Here is a 15,372-nt window from a genome sequence, read left to right on the forward strand (position 1 = left end):
GATTGCCCGAGTGATGACTAAAATACATGACTTCCCACAAGAAACAAAACAAAAACAAAAACAAGATACCAAAGCATGTGCATGAAGCCACCCCAGGTTGGTTTGTGCCTATCATCTTACCTAATGGGTTCCAAGGAGTTGCCTTGCTGGTGGGAACCCCTGAGGAGGAAGAACGGATTAAAAAATAGCTCTAGGACAGCTCCAGAAACCCCAACTCCCTTAAAATGACAGATCCTGCAACGTCTATGCAGCTTAATGAACTGAAAGTGTATCACAGATAGCATACAAGTGCGGGCTAGTGCAGAGACCTCTGGCATTTGCTCCCGCCTTTTTAAGGAAATTTTAATAGCATGTTGTACATTGTTTGGGCCAGCACCGCCCAATACAGCTGGCATGCAGGCCAGAAATGACTGTGGTGTGTGTCATTTTAAATGTTCTAGTAGCCACATTGAAAAGGTAGAACAAAATAGGTGAAATTAATTTTAATATACTTCTTACATTTTAAATACTCGTATACAAACTACTATCGTTTCTAACCCATAATCAACATAAAAACGATTCATGAGATATCTTTTAATGTTTTTGTAATTTGTTTTTGAGACAGAGCATGAGCAGGGGAGGGGCAGAGAGAGAGGGAGACACAGAATCCGAAGCAGGCTCCAGGCTCGGAGCTGTCAGCACAGAGCCTGACGCGGGGCTCGAACTCACAAACCGTGAGATCATGACCTGAGCCGAAGTCGGACGCCTAACCAACTGAGCCACCCAGGCGCCCCGATTCATGAGATATTTTACATTCTTTGCTTATAGTGGGTCTTTGGACTCATTGTGTCCTTTATACTTACAGCTCACCTCCTTTCAGACCAGCCACATTGCAAATGCTCAATAGTCGCAGGTGCCCGTGGCTGGTGGCTTGTGTTGTTTGGTGCAGGCCTAGATCCAGCTTCAGCTCCCCCTCCCCATGCACCTTCTGTGTCGTGATGGGGTACAGGTGGAGCACGCTCAGAGACACGCGTTAATACTGGGCTCAGAGTGGTGTGTATGTGAATAACTCCATTTCCTGGCATTTCTCCTCTGGGCCCCCTCCCCCAGCCCTGTCTCTACTTCTTGAAGGAGGTTCAATGAGATCCAACCCCCTCCCACCCAACTCCCATGCTCCACCTCCCCCTCTGCTCGGAAATGGCCACCGTGACTGCAGCAAAGCCTCCTCGGAGACTCTGAGGACGTTAATCAGTTTCGCAGCTGGAGGCAAAGTGATGTAGAGCAGCAATTCCTCCATTAAGGAGCTTTCTCTTGGCCTTTCCATTAGGGAAGGACTTTTGCATAAAGTGAAATGTGCTTTGTCTTCACCAGGGCAGACAAAGGATTAAATTAAAAGAGCAATAACCTTGCTACTGGCTGGGCCACCAGGAGGGCAACAGGGGAAGTAATTCTCTCCCCGCCTCCATCTTGCACATGGCTCTGAGAAGTGGCAGTGAGCTGTGTCTTTCCATCTTCCTGGGAATAAAGTGGTCGTTTATGCCAGGGCCGGCTGGCTGGGACTTTCCAGGTGCTTTGAGCGGCCCCTTGTTTCCGGACGAGCTGAGACCTTTGCCTGGGCCCCGTAACTCTAGTGAGAACTGAGATCTCCCGGCCCAACTCCTGCCCATTCCCTTCTATATCGTTCTGGCAAATTCTGCCCTTGGTGTCCTGTCCCTTGATGTCCCGAGTGACAGTGCCCTTCCTGCTTCCCACATGTCTCCACTCCTACCACACAGACACACACAGACACACACACACACAGAGATACACACACAGACACACACACATACCACGTGCTCAGTGCCCCCCTGGCATCTGCCTGCTAACTCAGGAGTCACTGCCAGAAGTCTTTGCAAAATGAGTTTTACTCCAGGTTCTTGTTAAAATGCTCCACAAAGGAAAAAAACAAACAAACAGTGGTATTGGACTATTCCCCTTCCAAATACATCACCACTGGTGACTGTTCATATGTTGAGACACTTCCTTGAGCGGACGGGGACTGTTGTCCTTAAGATCAGTGAAGCCTGAATCAGAGAGTACGACCCAGGCTGATTACAGAAAAAGAAAGACGGAATATGAGAGGATAGATTGCTGGCAGCTTTACCAGTAAAGGATTACACATCTATAGCATTCTGAATTTGTAAATATGGCTCTTCTTAAAAACATTCCAATATTTGCCTATAACCCACTTAGCTCACCCTCCTAACAATACCACACAAGCCAAGACAAGTTAAAGGCTTGCAGTAGGATTTTTATGGTGTTTTTTTCCCCTCCTAGGTACCCTTCCCTCCCACTCCTGCCCCCCACCTCCCACCTCTGAGCTGGGATGGGGGGGAACAGAGATCAAGCCTTTTATACGATATTCATCTTACACTGAAAAATACCACAGGCACGCAGCATCACATTTATAACTCGCCACAGCCCACTTGGAAGATGGTGTCACACGCCCTTGGTCCTCCGGGTGGGTCTGGGGGCGTGTGGCTTGCTGAGCTACTGGACTTGGGAGGGATAGGGCTCCTTCCTTCCCTCTGGAGACTTGGCCCCTGGAGGTTGACTGCTCTGTTCTTGGGAGACTAGAGGCTGAATGCTCGCCCACTTGATTCCACTGCAGGCCTGAAAGCAACTGAGGGCCGCAAACCAGCACAGGTTGGATCCCGATCTGCCTCCGGCTCCAGCTGTAGCGAGGGAGACCAGGAGGAGGTGGTGAGCTCTCCCCAGGGAGCCTGACATTTCAGGAAACTGGGCCAGCTTCCTCCCGCCCTCCTTTCTCCTGATGCTAGTGGCACAATAAAGGGGGAATGGGGCAGGAAGCTCGGGCTCTGTTGTCTTCCACACTGAAGCCTTTGTGTCCCAGAGCAAACGGTAGCTGCCAAGGGGCTGCAAATAGAGAAGCCTGGGGTGGTGGTAAAGGAATATTCCCAGCGGGGACACTGAAGCGCTTGTCTGACAAGCATTTGTTAACCGAATTGATCTGATTACTCAGGACTTTTCTTAGCCAGTAGTGGAGCAGAGAGGGGGTGCAATCGGTCCTCATTCTATTTAATTTCTGTTTTCCAAGAATGAATATCAAGGGAGCAGCTTTGATTAAACAAGCCTTTAAAAAGGGGAGAGAATGCCAGGTTTTACAGAAAGCTTTGCTGAGTTGCTGGCAAATGGCCACATGACACAATATTTTTAGTCTATGGATATTATCTCCCTTCTAAGTACAAGCCTGCTATTCCCATTAACACAAGCTCGTAGGTTCAAGGATAAAGGAAATTAGCCTGGTGCTAAAAGAAAAAAAAAATCAGGATTCCAGGAAATCAAACTCTTAATATAAATGAAAAAGTAATTCCCTACGTTCCTGATCCTACAGTCATCACCGCTTTCTGTCTGCTGCTGGGTTTCTCCTGTTCGCCCAGACATCGGCAGGACTGGGGAAGATTTCATACTCCAGCCTAGCATTACCCAAGTAAAACAGCTTTTTTTTTTGAAGTTTGGCAAGATTTTTGTCATTGTTGTCGCCTGCTTTAAAAATTTTTTAGGGTGGGAATGCTGGTCTTAGATGGGAAATAGGAAAGAGGAAAACCCCAATATTTAACATTTAACAAATATTTATTTTTATTTTTTAAAGTTCATTTATTTATTTATTTTGAGAGAGAGACACCCAGAGAGAGAGAGACAGCATGAGGGGAGGAGGGGCAGAGAGAGAAAGAGAGAGAGAATCCCAAGTAGGCTCTGTGCTGTCAGCACAGAGCACAGAGCCTGATGTGGGGCTTGATCCCATGAACTGTGAGATCATGACCTGAGCTGAAATCAAGGATTGGCTGCTTAACCGACTGAGCCACCCAGGCACCCCTTAACAAATATTTATTGATTGAAAAAAATTTATTGAGCATCTATTATGTGTCAGACACTAGAGATAGTAATGAATAAAATGAAGCCCTTCCCCTCATGGATCTTACATTCTAACCAACAGTAGTAGTTTACCTGTATTGGGCACTTACCATGTATCAGGCACTGTTCTAGAACTTTACATGATAGCCTGTTGGACATGCCCTATTATTATTACTCTTTGTTGCATAAGCTCTCACAGCTGGAAAGTAGTAGAACCAGGAATCCAACTCAGCAGTCTGGCTCCAGAGCCACCGCACTTGACTCTTCTGTTCTAGATGGGTCTGGGTCCCCCTTGTCTGTTCCCATATTGTATCCTATATTTATCTCCCTGTGAGCATGTCTCTCACATCTTTTATGTTCCCCCCATTGACCATCAGCTTTTGGAGAGTAAGATGTGGTATCATCTCTGTAGCCTGAGAATTTCTGCTATTGGAGACTCACCAGAATGGGAGACCTATCTTCCAGAGCATTAAACACATTGGAAAGGCATCTTGAATCAGGTGCACATAGTAAACACCCCCCGTGGCTCTATAAATCCTGCCATCCCATCACGTACAGCTTGAGCCTCTGATCTATGGGTATGTGAGGATTCTCTGCAGGGAAGGCTCTGCTCAAAGACACAGAACTGCTCTGTGTGTACAGACAGCTGCAGGCCTAGGCAACTGCTGCCCAGGCTATGAGCTGGAGAGACGGTGGGGGCTTGGGATTTAAACATCATACCTTTGAGTGCTGCCAAGCTGCTTATACAATTTTGGGGACTGGAAGAAGGGCGTTCCTCGGTGCTGCCCAAATATTTCCCCTTAAAGATGGGTAAGAACCAGCAAGAAAGCCTTAGTAAAATAAGCCCTACAGTAGAATGCTGTGCCATCATTAACCAATCAGGCTGTAAGATAAGATTTAAGAATATGGGGAAGTGCTCCAGACACAAATGAAAAGAACAAGAGAATGTAATTTTGACTAGAGCATCATCTCAATGTTCTGGAGGGTATAAGTTTGCATAAAAAAAGAATTGGGCCACCTGGGTGGCTCAATGTGTTAGGCGTCTGACTCTTGATCTCAGCTCAGGTCTTGATCTCACAGTCATGAGTTCAAGCCCTGTGCTGGCCCCTGTGCTGGGTTCCATTCTGGGCATGGAGACTACTTACAAAACAAAACAAAACAAAACAAAACAAAACAAAACAAAACAACCCAGAAGGCTATTCGTGAAAATGATGGGATTTTACAGGTGACTAATATTGGGTATTTTTTAAATACTTTTCTTTCTTTCCTAATTTGTGTGTAAAAAATATGTTTTATTGCAGTCAGGGAAGTGGTTAAAAACCTTCTATTGGCCCCTGATGAGACCTTTAATCTGTTTTCTGTGCATTCTCTCTCCTACGGGGAGCTCAGCTGTGATCACACGACACAGCAAATCGCCAGGTTGGAAATCTTGGCTGTGTTTCCTTTGATTCTAGACTTCAGGGGCTGTGGCTCTGATTGCAAAATCTCCACTGATTATTTGATCCAGGGACCTAAGGCCTTTAGGATAGATCATGTCTCATCCTACTAGGAAATAATGAAAGCTTCAGACCTTAAAGCCCTTTGGAACAAATGGCTATAAATACGTAAGCCTCGAGTGTTGCTGTGGATCTTCACATTTTCAAGTGTTCACTCTGATTTAACCCTCACAATAACATGGAGGAGCACTTGGTGGTCTTCTCCATATATTATAGGCAAGGAATGGACTTGTCCCAGATCCTGTGGTGAGGACCAGAACTCGGACTCAGCTCTTCTGATCCAGGTCCTTTGTCTGCTTTGTTGACTCCATGATGGGAGCATAGAAGCAGTCTTGATGAGCACCCATGGGTAGCACAGAGGTGGTCCTCCCGTGGGCTGGCCCTTAATGGGCTGTGTAGTTAGTCCTGCAGTTGGTTCCCAGGTAGAAAGAGCGGTGGTAGGCAGGGAGTCACCAAGAGAGCTGGGCTGGGCACTGGGAGCCATAAAAGATGAGACTCTTAACTCCCCAAGATGTGCAAGGACTTGACCAGTGGCCATGAACCTGAGATCAGATTCTAAAACAGCCCTTCTATAGCTCTAAACCACCTTCCAATTTGGACTTGAGGCCCTGTTAACTTTCTTTTTTCTCTCCCACCTGTCCCTTCCCTTTTCCCTTCCGTCATTTCAGTGAACAAGGTTTGTGAGCATTTTTGCACCCCACTATATCCTAATTTCTTTTAAGGGTAGAGACCAGATCTTGTTTACTTCAGTCTTGTCCTATTACCTAATGCATGGTAGCTGTGTTTAAACAGTGTTGGCTAAAGCCAAGACCTAGACTGAAAGCCAGACATCATCCTGAGAAGCAAACATGAGAACATGGCAACAGGGATAGGGAGACTAGACTCAGAAGCAGAGGGCATAGACAGGACACCCTTACACTCGTCTGTAATTGAGGCAGGACCTAGGGACCAGCTCCTCGGGGTGTGGTTGCTCATATCAGAGGCTCAGAGCAGCAGATCCAGAGCTTTCTTGGGTCAGGAACCAGTAAGTCCAAGAACTATACATTGGGCCGCCTCCCGATGCATCAGGAATGTTCCGTGGGCCAAGAATATAAAATGAGATTTGAACAAACTAGTCTCCAGGGGAAAGATGAATAGGTACTCTTAGTTACATTCTTTGCTTCCTTGTTTTTCAGTATTTCCTGATATCCCCCTCAGTGAACTTCAGACTGTCTGCTAGTGGGACCCTCTTCTCCACAACAGAATTTGACTTTGAAGCAGGACACAGAAGGTAGACTTTGCCAATGACCTTGCTTGAAGGACTATTTATCTGAGGGTCCAGGAGCATGCATCGTGCAGCTTGAGGGCAGTGAGGGAGGCCCTGAGCGGTTTGCTGCTTTCCTGCTGAGTTCAGAGGGTAGTGAGCCCCCAAAAGAAAGAAGGAATAAAATTCTCTGGAAAGCCTCCTCCCCGCTCCCAAATTTTCATCTCCAGATAACAAGAATGGAGGTGTGGGAGATGTGTCTCCAAGAATCTGGAGGCTTGCCTCAGGTGCCTTTCTGGCTTGGGAGAGGTTGCCATCAGAGCTGTTTTCTGACATCACAGCAGCAGGGTGGAGGCGAGCAGGCAGCTGAGGAAAGAGGTGAGGAGAGACCAGGGTTTGAGGATGCAAACACACAGGGTGACAAGGGTCCAACCCAGGTTTGGCTCTTGGCTCCTTGCCTGGTCTGAGAACCAGGCCAGTTACTTAATCCATGGGAACTTCGGTTTCCTCACATGGGCATGATACCTGTTTGCAGGGATATCGTGAGGGACAGCAGAGATCCAGTGTGCAACATGGCAGACGTGAGCAGCCCCGGGGAATAAGGACTATGGGGTGAGAGAAAAGTGGAGGCGTGGGTTTTAGAGGCCAGGAAAGAAGGGTGGGCGTGGCAGTTCGGACTCTGTGTGAGCACGTGAAGGAAGGTGGCCAGAAAGGAGCAGGCTTCTTTCCCCCTCCCCCCCTCCCCATTACCCCCCCCCCCATTCCGTTTTAAGGTAATGTCAGCAAAGCTTGATTCGCTGACACGCCATGTTTCCCTGCCAGTTTCTACCTCACTGCTGGAGTAAGAGATAGCCAAGGGCTCCAAGCTTCCACGACGCTCCACGTGAATATTGTGAACATCAACGATGAAGTCCCTCGCTTTACCAGGTAGGCCTGAGGGCGTGCAGGGCTCCGTGGGCCACAGCCATTATCTCTCCCAGGCGGCCCAGCTCTCTCAGACGCATTTCATACAAGACAGAGGGATAGTTCCCTGATAGGAAGCCTCCCGGGCCTCCCCGGCCCGGAGGAGACACAAGAGACCTGAGAGCTTCAGTGTCCGCTCTCCCTGAGCCTCTGGACTGCCATCTTCCACCTTGGCTCCCCTTTCCTCCGCATCGGGGATTGTGGGTGAGCTGGGGAGGGAGGAGGGGCCGGACACGGTGCCCCTGGAGTGCAGCTGGCCACTGGGCACGTGTAAAAGGTACTTTTATAATCGACTGTTCAGCACGAATAATAGCAAGATCCTAGGGCACGCGTCGTCAGTCAAGACTCTATAAAGACCACTGGTAGAACGTTATCCTCTCTGACCGAGGAGAGGTCTCTTTCGATGATACTTAGGAGGCCTGCCCACTGTGGGGTGCTCTAAGTGTCTCCCGCCACGGGCCGGGGGGATCCAGAAAAGAGATGTGGCTATATCTGGCAGCTCCTACTCCCGGCAGAGGTGAGGTGAGTCTGGTGCGGGGAGCCTGTGGGAATGGGCCTGCACCAGCCCAGGCATAAAGGGGAGCCCCAAGCCTGTCATAGGTAGGGGTTTAGGAGGGGAAGGTGGCATTCTGAGCTAGCATACGACCCTGCAAACAGCCTGGCTTGCTGGTTACCAGACTCTTCCTGCCCCGGTTGCTGAGGCGGGTTCCGGAGCCAGCCATGAGGAAACTGACAGAACCACCGGCCTGCTAAGTGCTAATAACTGATTTAATGGCTGTGAATAAATTCAGCTCAGGAGACTCCACCAACGAAAAGCCACTGGGCCCCAGAACTACATGGAATGCTTGCAGAAGTGTTCTGAGACTGGAAGGTATTAAGGCCACCCCATTCGCAGGCCAACCTGCTACCATTTGGCAAAACACGCCACAGTTGTGAAACTTCTGGATGCTAACCGTCTGCAGCCCTGTTGCCGGATGTCAACGTGGAGGGAGCGACAGCAGATACACTCCCACATAACGCTTCCCATCAACGTCCGTTGCCAGGTTAAGCTCAGAAGGATGATGCAATGCATTTCTGCTGACGGGTTCCTCCAGGAGCACAGTACAGGCAGTTTATAAATAGCTGTGACATCCCAGCCTGGATTCAGACTCAAGTATTAGCCAACACAGCAATGCGGATTTATCAGGAACCCCCAGAGGCGGGTGACGGCCGCAGGGCCAGAGCCAACGTGTTCTGCAATGTCACCCCCACCTTCCCATCTGTGAGGTGGGGGAGCAGGCTAAGGGAATCGCAATGGGGAAAACGAGAAGTTCTCCCAAGGCGCAGAACTATCTGGTTTGGACCGTGTCTTCCAAAATAAAGCAAGTGGCCTCAGCAGAAAGAGAACATGACCTTGGCTGGTTACAGGGACCCCCAGAAATAGGTCTGGAACTCTGGTTCTCATTTTTGGAAATGCACCTGTTGGGCCCCATTCCAGACAGATAGCGTGATCTTTGTGACCATTTAAGCATTTTGTAACAAATCACTTCACTCCGTTTCAAACAGCAATCCATGGGTGTGGGTAGGGATGGGTCTGCGAGAGACTGTCCCTGGAAGCACGGGGGCAGAGTGGCTGTCCTGACTCTGGTTCCCGTGAGCCATGACCCTTCTTTCCCCCCAGAACCAGTGCTAGGACCACCCATTAAGTTACTTAATTCAGAATTAACGCAATTCAATCCTCGAACTGACTCAAGTACACGGAATTGGAATGTGACGTAGGACTGTAGAATGTGGAAACAAGTCTTCTATCTTTACCCTTTGGTGAGGTCCTGCAATCAATACAGCCAAAGCAGGTATTGTTTGCGTTGCTGAAAGCGGCTCACCATTGTCTCCCTGGGTGGTGACAAACATCTGAATGCTTTGTGGACTCGAGATGTGTACTCTAGGATTCTGCTTTATTATTACAGTCAAGCACATTATTATAAAAGTACTTGACTTCTATTTACTCTCTACATAGCAAGCACAATGCTTGTTGTTTTTTGCAGAGCACTTTACCTTAGACTTGGGCAGTCTGTCCCCTGCTGCCCATTTCTTTTGTATTTACCCACTGTCCTTTTCAACCTAGGGTCTCGCAGTGCACACGCACTCTATGCACTTACCGCAAAGTCATTTGTAACGATGAAGCCGTCTGAGGCCATCCGGGATTCATGCCCTTCCCTGTGAGTGTGGCCATTGGCCCTTGTCTCCCCCTCATCCAGGTCCTGGTGGTCTGGTGTTACAGCAGAGGAGGGTGTGGGAATGTAAGTGATATCAGAGCTTAACCCTGTCAGTAGCTGCGGGACACCTGGCTTTGCTGCTCTTGAATAGATCTCAGCTGTGGGCTGAGGGTAACACCTCCATGTTCAATGATATTTTATACCTACTTGGGTCATGGGTGCCCAGACCAAATAAACCAAAGATTTTGCCTTCTGCCAGCCTCAATATCAGGTCAGCAAAGGAGAGAATGGTGTGCCTGAGGAGCTCTGCACTCACCAATAGCCTGACTGGTTCCCTTCACAGGGACCAGATTTCCTGGAGTGCCCAGCATGGACCAGATGGGGCTGCAGAACAGGGTGTCTTAAACAACTGCACTCTTGACATTTTGAGCTGGATGCTTCCTGGGGTGGGGCTGTCCTGTGCGCTGTGGTATTCAGCAGCGTCCCTGGCCTCTACTCCCTAGATGCCAATAGCAGCCCCTCCCCCTAGTTGTGACAACCAACATAATCACCCCCAGCTGAGAACCACTGTCTTAGAAGGAAGAAGGGAGGGTAGGAGGAAGAAGATTCTCCTCCCAAGGTGTCCTCTGTCCTATGACAGATTGGCTATCTGTGGTTGTCACCTCTGCTGTTTCCTTACGAGAATTCTTTCTCAAACTTTAAAAAAAATTTTTTTAACGTTTATTTATTTTTGAGACAGAGAGAGACAGAGCACGAACAGGGGAGGGTCAGAGAGAGGGAGACACAGAATCTGAAACAGGCTCCAGGCTCTGAGCTGTCAGCACAGAGCCCAACACAGGGCTCGAACTCACGGACCGCGAGATCATGACTTGAGCCAAAGTCGGCCGCTTAACCAACTGAGCCACCCTGGCGCCCCAGAATTCTTTCTCAAACTTTAAAGTGCATACAAATCCCCAGGCATCTTGTGAAAATGCAGATCTCGACTCAGTGGTCTGCAGCTGGCCCAAGTTCTGCATTCAGATCCAGAATCCCCAGGGAGCCTGTGGACCGTGCAGTGACCACACGTTAAGAAGCAGAGGCAAGGTAGCACAGAGGTTCTCGCAATCTCTTTGTTGGAAGTTAACGGAACCCACTCAGAGTAACCAAAGAAAAAAACAGAACACCTTAGAAACAGGGACTCTCACATAACGGACGTAGGGGCTTTGGGAGCTGGGGCTACCTCCTTCTCCCCTCTGGCTCCAGTTTTGTTTCCTGCCCCTTGCCCCTCACACCCCACTTAGCTATTCCTGACCCATCAGTAGGCCACCCTCAGATTCACTGAGAAGGGGGTCAGGCAAGTAAATGGATCAATGGGCAGCCTCCATGAGGCATTGGGAGGGGAGAGGTGGAGAGCACTGTGGTGGCCTCTTGGCCTAAACAAGATTACTGTCCCCCCAACAATGGGGAGCACCAACAGGAGGTCACCTTGGGAATGTTGTCGGGGGTGGGGGGCAGGCTCAGGACTCAGGAGGAAGCCCCGGTGAGGGAGAGCCTGGTTGCAGCCTCTCTCTGCCTGCCTCTGATGCTGGCTGAAGGATCCCTCTCCTTCCTCTTCCCTCTGGTCCCATCTACCCTACAGAGAGGATGAGACAGAACCGAAGAAAAATTCTGAGCTCATGAAATGAATGCGATCATTTAAACCTGAAATATAGAGTTCCCCTCTAAAGGAAGATCCCACGTGGGAAAATCCTAACTTACAAAACTGGTAAATCAGAGGTGATTATTTGCCCCACTGAAATGATTTCCCTCGGCAAAAAGATTTCCTGCAGGGTTATTCCAAACAATAAACCTTCCTTGGTGCATTCAAAATTACTCAATGTACCCAAGTTGTGTAGTTAAAAGCTTGAACCTCTCTGTCTTATTATCAGCCTTTTCCAAAGACAGTGGGAATCTGAGGAAGATGGGTGGGTTGGCGGTTTGGTATCTTGTAAGAAGTCATCCATGGAGGACAAGTGCACTGACCTTGGCTTCTGCCAGAGGGGGGCTCATTCCTCCGTTCAGAGACCTGACCTTAAGATAAATGCAACTCAGAAAGGTGCACAAGTTCTGTATGTAAATTCTGCCTCCTCAGGCAAAAAAAGGTGGGGTGGGGGGGCGCCTGGGTGGCTCAGCAGGTTAAGTGTCCGACTTCCGCTCAGGTCATGACCTCACAGTTCATGAGTTCGAGCCACGTGTAGGGCTCTATGCTGACCGCTCAGAGCCTGGAGCTTGCTTTGGATTCTGTGTCTCCCTCTCTCTCTGCCCCTCCCCTGCTTTCACTCTGTCTCTCTCCCTCTCTCAAAAATAAGCACTAAAAAAAATTATTTAAAAAAATAACCAAAAAGACAAAGAAAAAATAAAAAGCGTTTGCAGTTTATTATCACAGCTTCCTGTGCCAGCCATAGGGTGGGAGTCAGGAATCTGTTAGCTGTGGACATTGTGTCCAGATGGATTTCGTAAAATAATTCAGGGAGCTTTTGCACAAGAATTGCAGAAGGAGAGAAGATGGCTGGATAGGCCAACTATCCTTATTGCGAAAGATGTTAATGCCCCGGCTGATCTGAAAAGGCATCAAGCGTGCGCGGAGTCAGAGGCCGAGGCCACTGTAAATGGTTGCAGTAACAGCGTGGCACTTTCTTCGCATCCACAGGGACGGGAGCTCTGGAAATACAAAAGCCGGCCACCCCTCCTTTCAGCTGCTGAGTTCTCTTTCTGAGCGAGCAGATGCAAGTTCAAAAGCTCAGTGCTATATTTAGCACTAACCAAAATACCCACCTCCCAGACTCCTCCCTCCTGTGCCCCTGAAAATTAGCTGTGTCTGCTGTACTTCTGCTCCAGCCCAGCACGAGTGTACTCGATTCCCGAGGAGCTGGATGCGGGCACCATTGTGGCCAATATCACAGCTGAGGACCCCGATGATAAAGGTTCTACCAGCTTCCTTCTCTACAGCATCACCACTGCTAACAGCTATTTCGTGATCAACCAGTGTAAGTCACACACACACACACACACACACACACACACACACACTCATTCACCTTTCTGTGCATCTTTAATCTAGCCATTTGGATTGTTTTACAAATATTTTATCTGTCTTTTGGTCTGGGGCATGCATTTCTGTCTGGAGTATTATAACTTACCAGGGTAATAGGTGTATTAAAAGCAGCTGGCAGAGGGGCGGGGACTCTGAATGGGGGCCCCAGGGTGGCCGGCTATATCACATCACTACTTCACCATTGAAGCAGGTGGGTATCCAACAATGGATGAGTGCACTCTCCTGAGGGTACCTTGAAGTCTTCTGAAAAGAGAATCCACATCAGCACTGTCCAAAATAAATAGAGTGGAAGCCCACGTATGTAATTTTTTTAATGTTTATCTTTTGAGAGAGAGAGAGACAGAGTGCAAGCAAGGGAGCGGCAGAGAGAGGGGGACAGAGGGAGGATCCCAAGCAGGCTCCGAGTCATCAGTACAGAGCTTGATGCAGGGCTCGCACTCATGAACTGTGACATCATGACCTGAGCCGAAACCAGGAGTTGAATGCTTAACTGACTGAGCCACCCAGGTGCCCCTGCCCACATATGTAATTTTAAAGTTCAGTAGCCACATGTTTAAAAAGTAAAAATAAACAGGTGAAACAAACTTTCATAAGGCATTTTATGGAACCCAACACATTCAAAATATTGTCATTAACATGTGACTAATATTTTAGAGTTACTTGTGGCATATTTAACATGATCATTTGTTGTACCGAGTCTTTAAAGCATTTTGTACTTACCACACATTGCAATTTGGACTAGCCACATTTTAAGTGCTAAAGAGCCACATGTGGCTAGTGGTTACCATGTTGGACTGCATCAATCTAGATCAATCTCCTGGGTTGCTGGGAGTTACTTTCCCATCTAAACATGTCAGTGTGGAGAAGGAGAGTTTCTGCCTCCTGTGTTAGCCATCTTTTATTGGGGTCTTAGCATACACCAGGTGCTATATACTAGGTGATGTACATGTATTCCATCTTAAGAACTCAACACAGCAAGCCAATACGCTATCATAATCCACACTTCGTAGATGAGGAAAATAAAGCTTAGAGAAAGACTTGGGCAGGGTAAGTGACTTGTCCAAGGCCTCACAGCTTGTGGGTTGTGAAGCAGAGATACAGATAGACCAAAGGCTGTGGCTCCAGAGCCCCCCTCCTAGGCTACACCACCTCTTAAGCTTCTATCACGTCCTTCCAAAGGACTTCACTTTACATGATTTTGTGGAGCCCAGCATTGGACAATCCCAGAAACACAATGTACTATTTACCACATAGGCTTTACAGCAAAGGATGTCTGGTCCTAGGAGAGGCAGGCCAAGGCAATAATTGTGCCCTATCTCTGAAAACTTTCTAGTGTCCTGTCATCAAGGACCTCATTTGTCTGATGGTATAGCGATGAACAACCATGGCTTAGAATTCTGTTCACTCTAGTATTGCAAATGCAATGTTTAACAAACGCAGTGGGTTTTTAGAGTGTATTTATTAAGACTCTGAAAAAAAAATTAAAAAAAAAAAAGTCCATGAGTTCGAGCCCTGCATCAGGCTCTGTGCTGATGGCTCAGAGCCTGGAGCCTGTTTCAGATTCTGTTTCTCCCTCTCTCTGACCCTCCCCCCATTCACGCTGTGTCTCTCTTTGTCTCAAAAATAAACGTTAAAAAAAAAAAGACTCTGGTCGCAAGTAACAGAAATGAAAGTAAGCCAAACCAAGCTCGAGGAAAAAAAAAAAAAAGGTAGGGGACACATATCAGCAGGACCCTGGGTAGCTCATGAGGCACAGGAAAGGTGTGAACCAACTCTGCCCCGACCACCCTCGCAGCTAGAGTTCTGGTCTCTGACCTGTAACTCCCCTGTTAGCCTGACTTGTGTCTCTCTGTTACACATTCCCCAGTAAGAGAACTAGTGGGTCAAACTGGAGTCAGCTGGTCTGGTCAGCTATAGGTAAGGAACAGCTGCCAGGGGCCCAACCCTGAAGTTAGAGGTGAAAAGTTCTAGAAGGGTCAGGCTAAGCACCCCGATCAATGTCTAATCCAGGAACTTACATGAGTTTGTAAACACGTGTTTGTACAAAGGGTATTCTCCATGCAAGCCAGTCCTCCTATCACAATGATCATTCCAATCGCCTTCAAGTCTCCAAAGAGTGATGTCCTTGCATTTGCCTCCTTAGTGACCGGTACGATCCAAGTGGCCCACAGGCTAGACCGAGATGCAGGTCAATTAAGACAAAATCCCACCATTTCTCTGGAAGTTCTGGTGAAGGACAGACCCTCAGGGGGTCAAGAGAATCGCATGCAGATAACCTTCATTGTGGAAGACATTAATGACAACACTCCTACGTGCACCAAGTTCACCTTCAGGTAGTCACGTGCGGGGCGGCTCCCCTCTTTGGTGGTCCTCAAACTTGTGGCTTCTCTGACAGGAATCAAAGAATCATGGGCACCTGGGACAGGCCTCAAGAACGTAAGCCAACATACTTGAGGTGTCTGATTTAATTGATAGGTTTTTCTTTCTTGATCCTTTTTTTCTTCCTTC

The 15,372-nt window shown here is 48.2% G+C and overlaps 1 protein-coding gene across 1 annotated transcript in view; it reads left to right on the forward strand.

Moving 5' to 3' along the window:
* Positions 1-15,372, forward strand: part of CDHR3 (cadherin related family member 3) — a 64,577-nt gene that overhangs the window by 23,343 nt on the left and 25,862 nt on the right. Inside the window, exons 5-8 of the mRNA XM_053218616.1 lie at positions 6,566-6,660; positions 7,456-7,560; positions 12,648-12,796; positions 15,008-15,197. Coding sequence (XP_053074591.1) covers positions 6,566-6,660; positions 7,456-7,560; positions 12,648-12,796; positions 15,008-15,197 — 539 coding nt within the window. The remainder of the gene's footprint in view (positions 1-6,565; positions 6,661-7,455; positions 7,561-12,647; positions 12,797-15,007; positions 15,198-15,372) is intronic.

This window comes from Acinonyx jubatus, chromosome A2 (assembly GCF_027475565.1).
Source record: "Acinonyx jubatus isolate Ajub_Pintada_27869175 chromosome A2, VMU_Ajub_asm_v1.0, whole genome shotgun sequence".
In the NCBI taxonomy this organism is placed as follows: Eukaryota; Metazoa; Chordata; class Mammalia; order Carnivora; family Felidae; genus Acinonyx; species Acinonyx jubatus.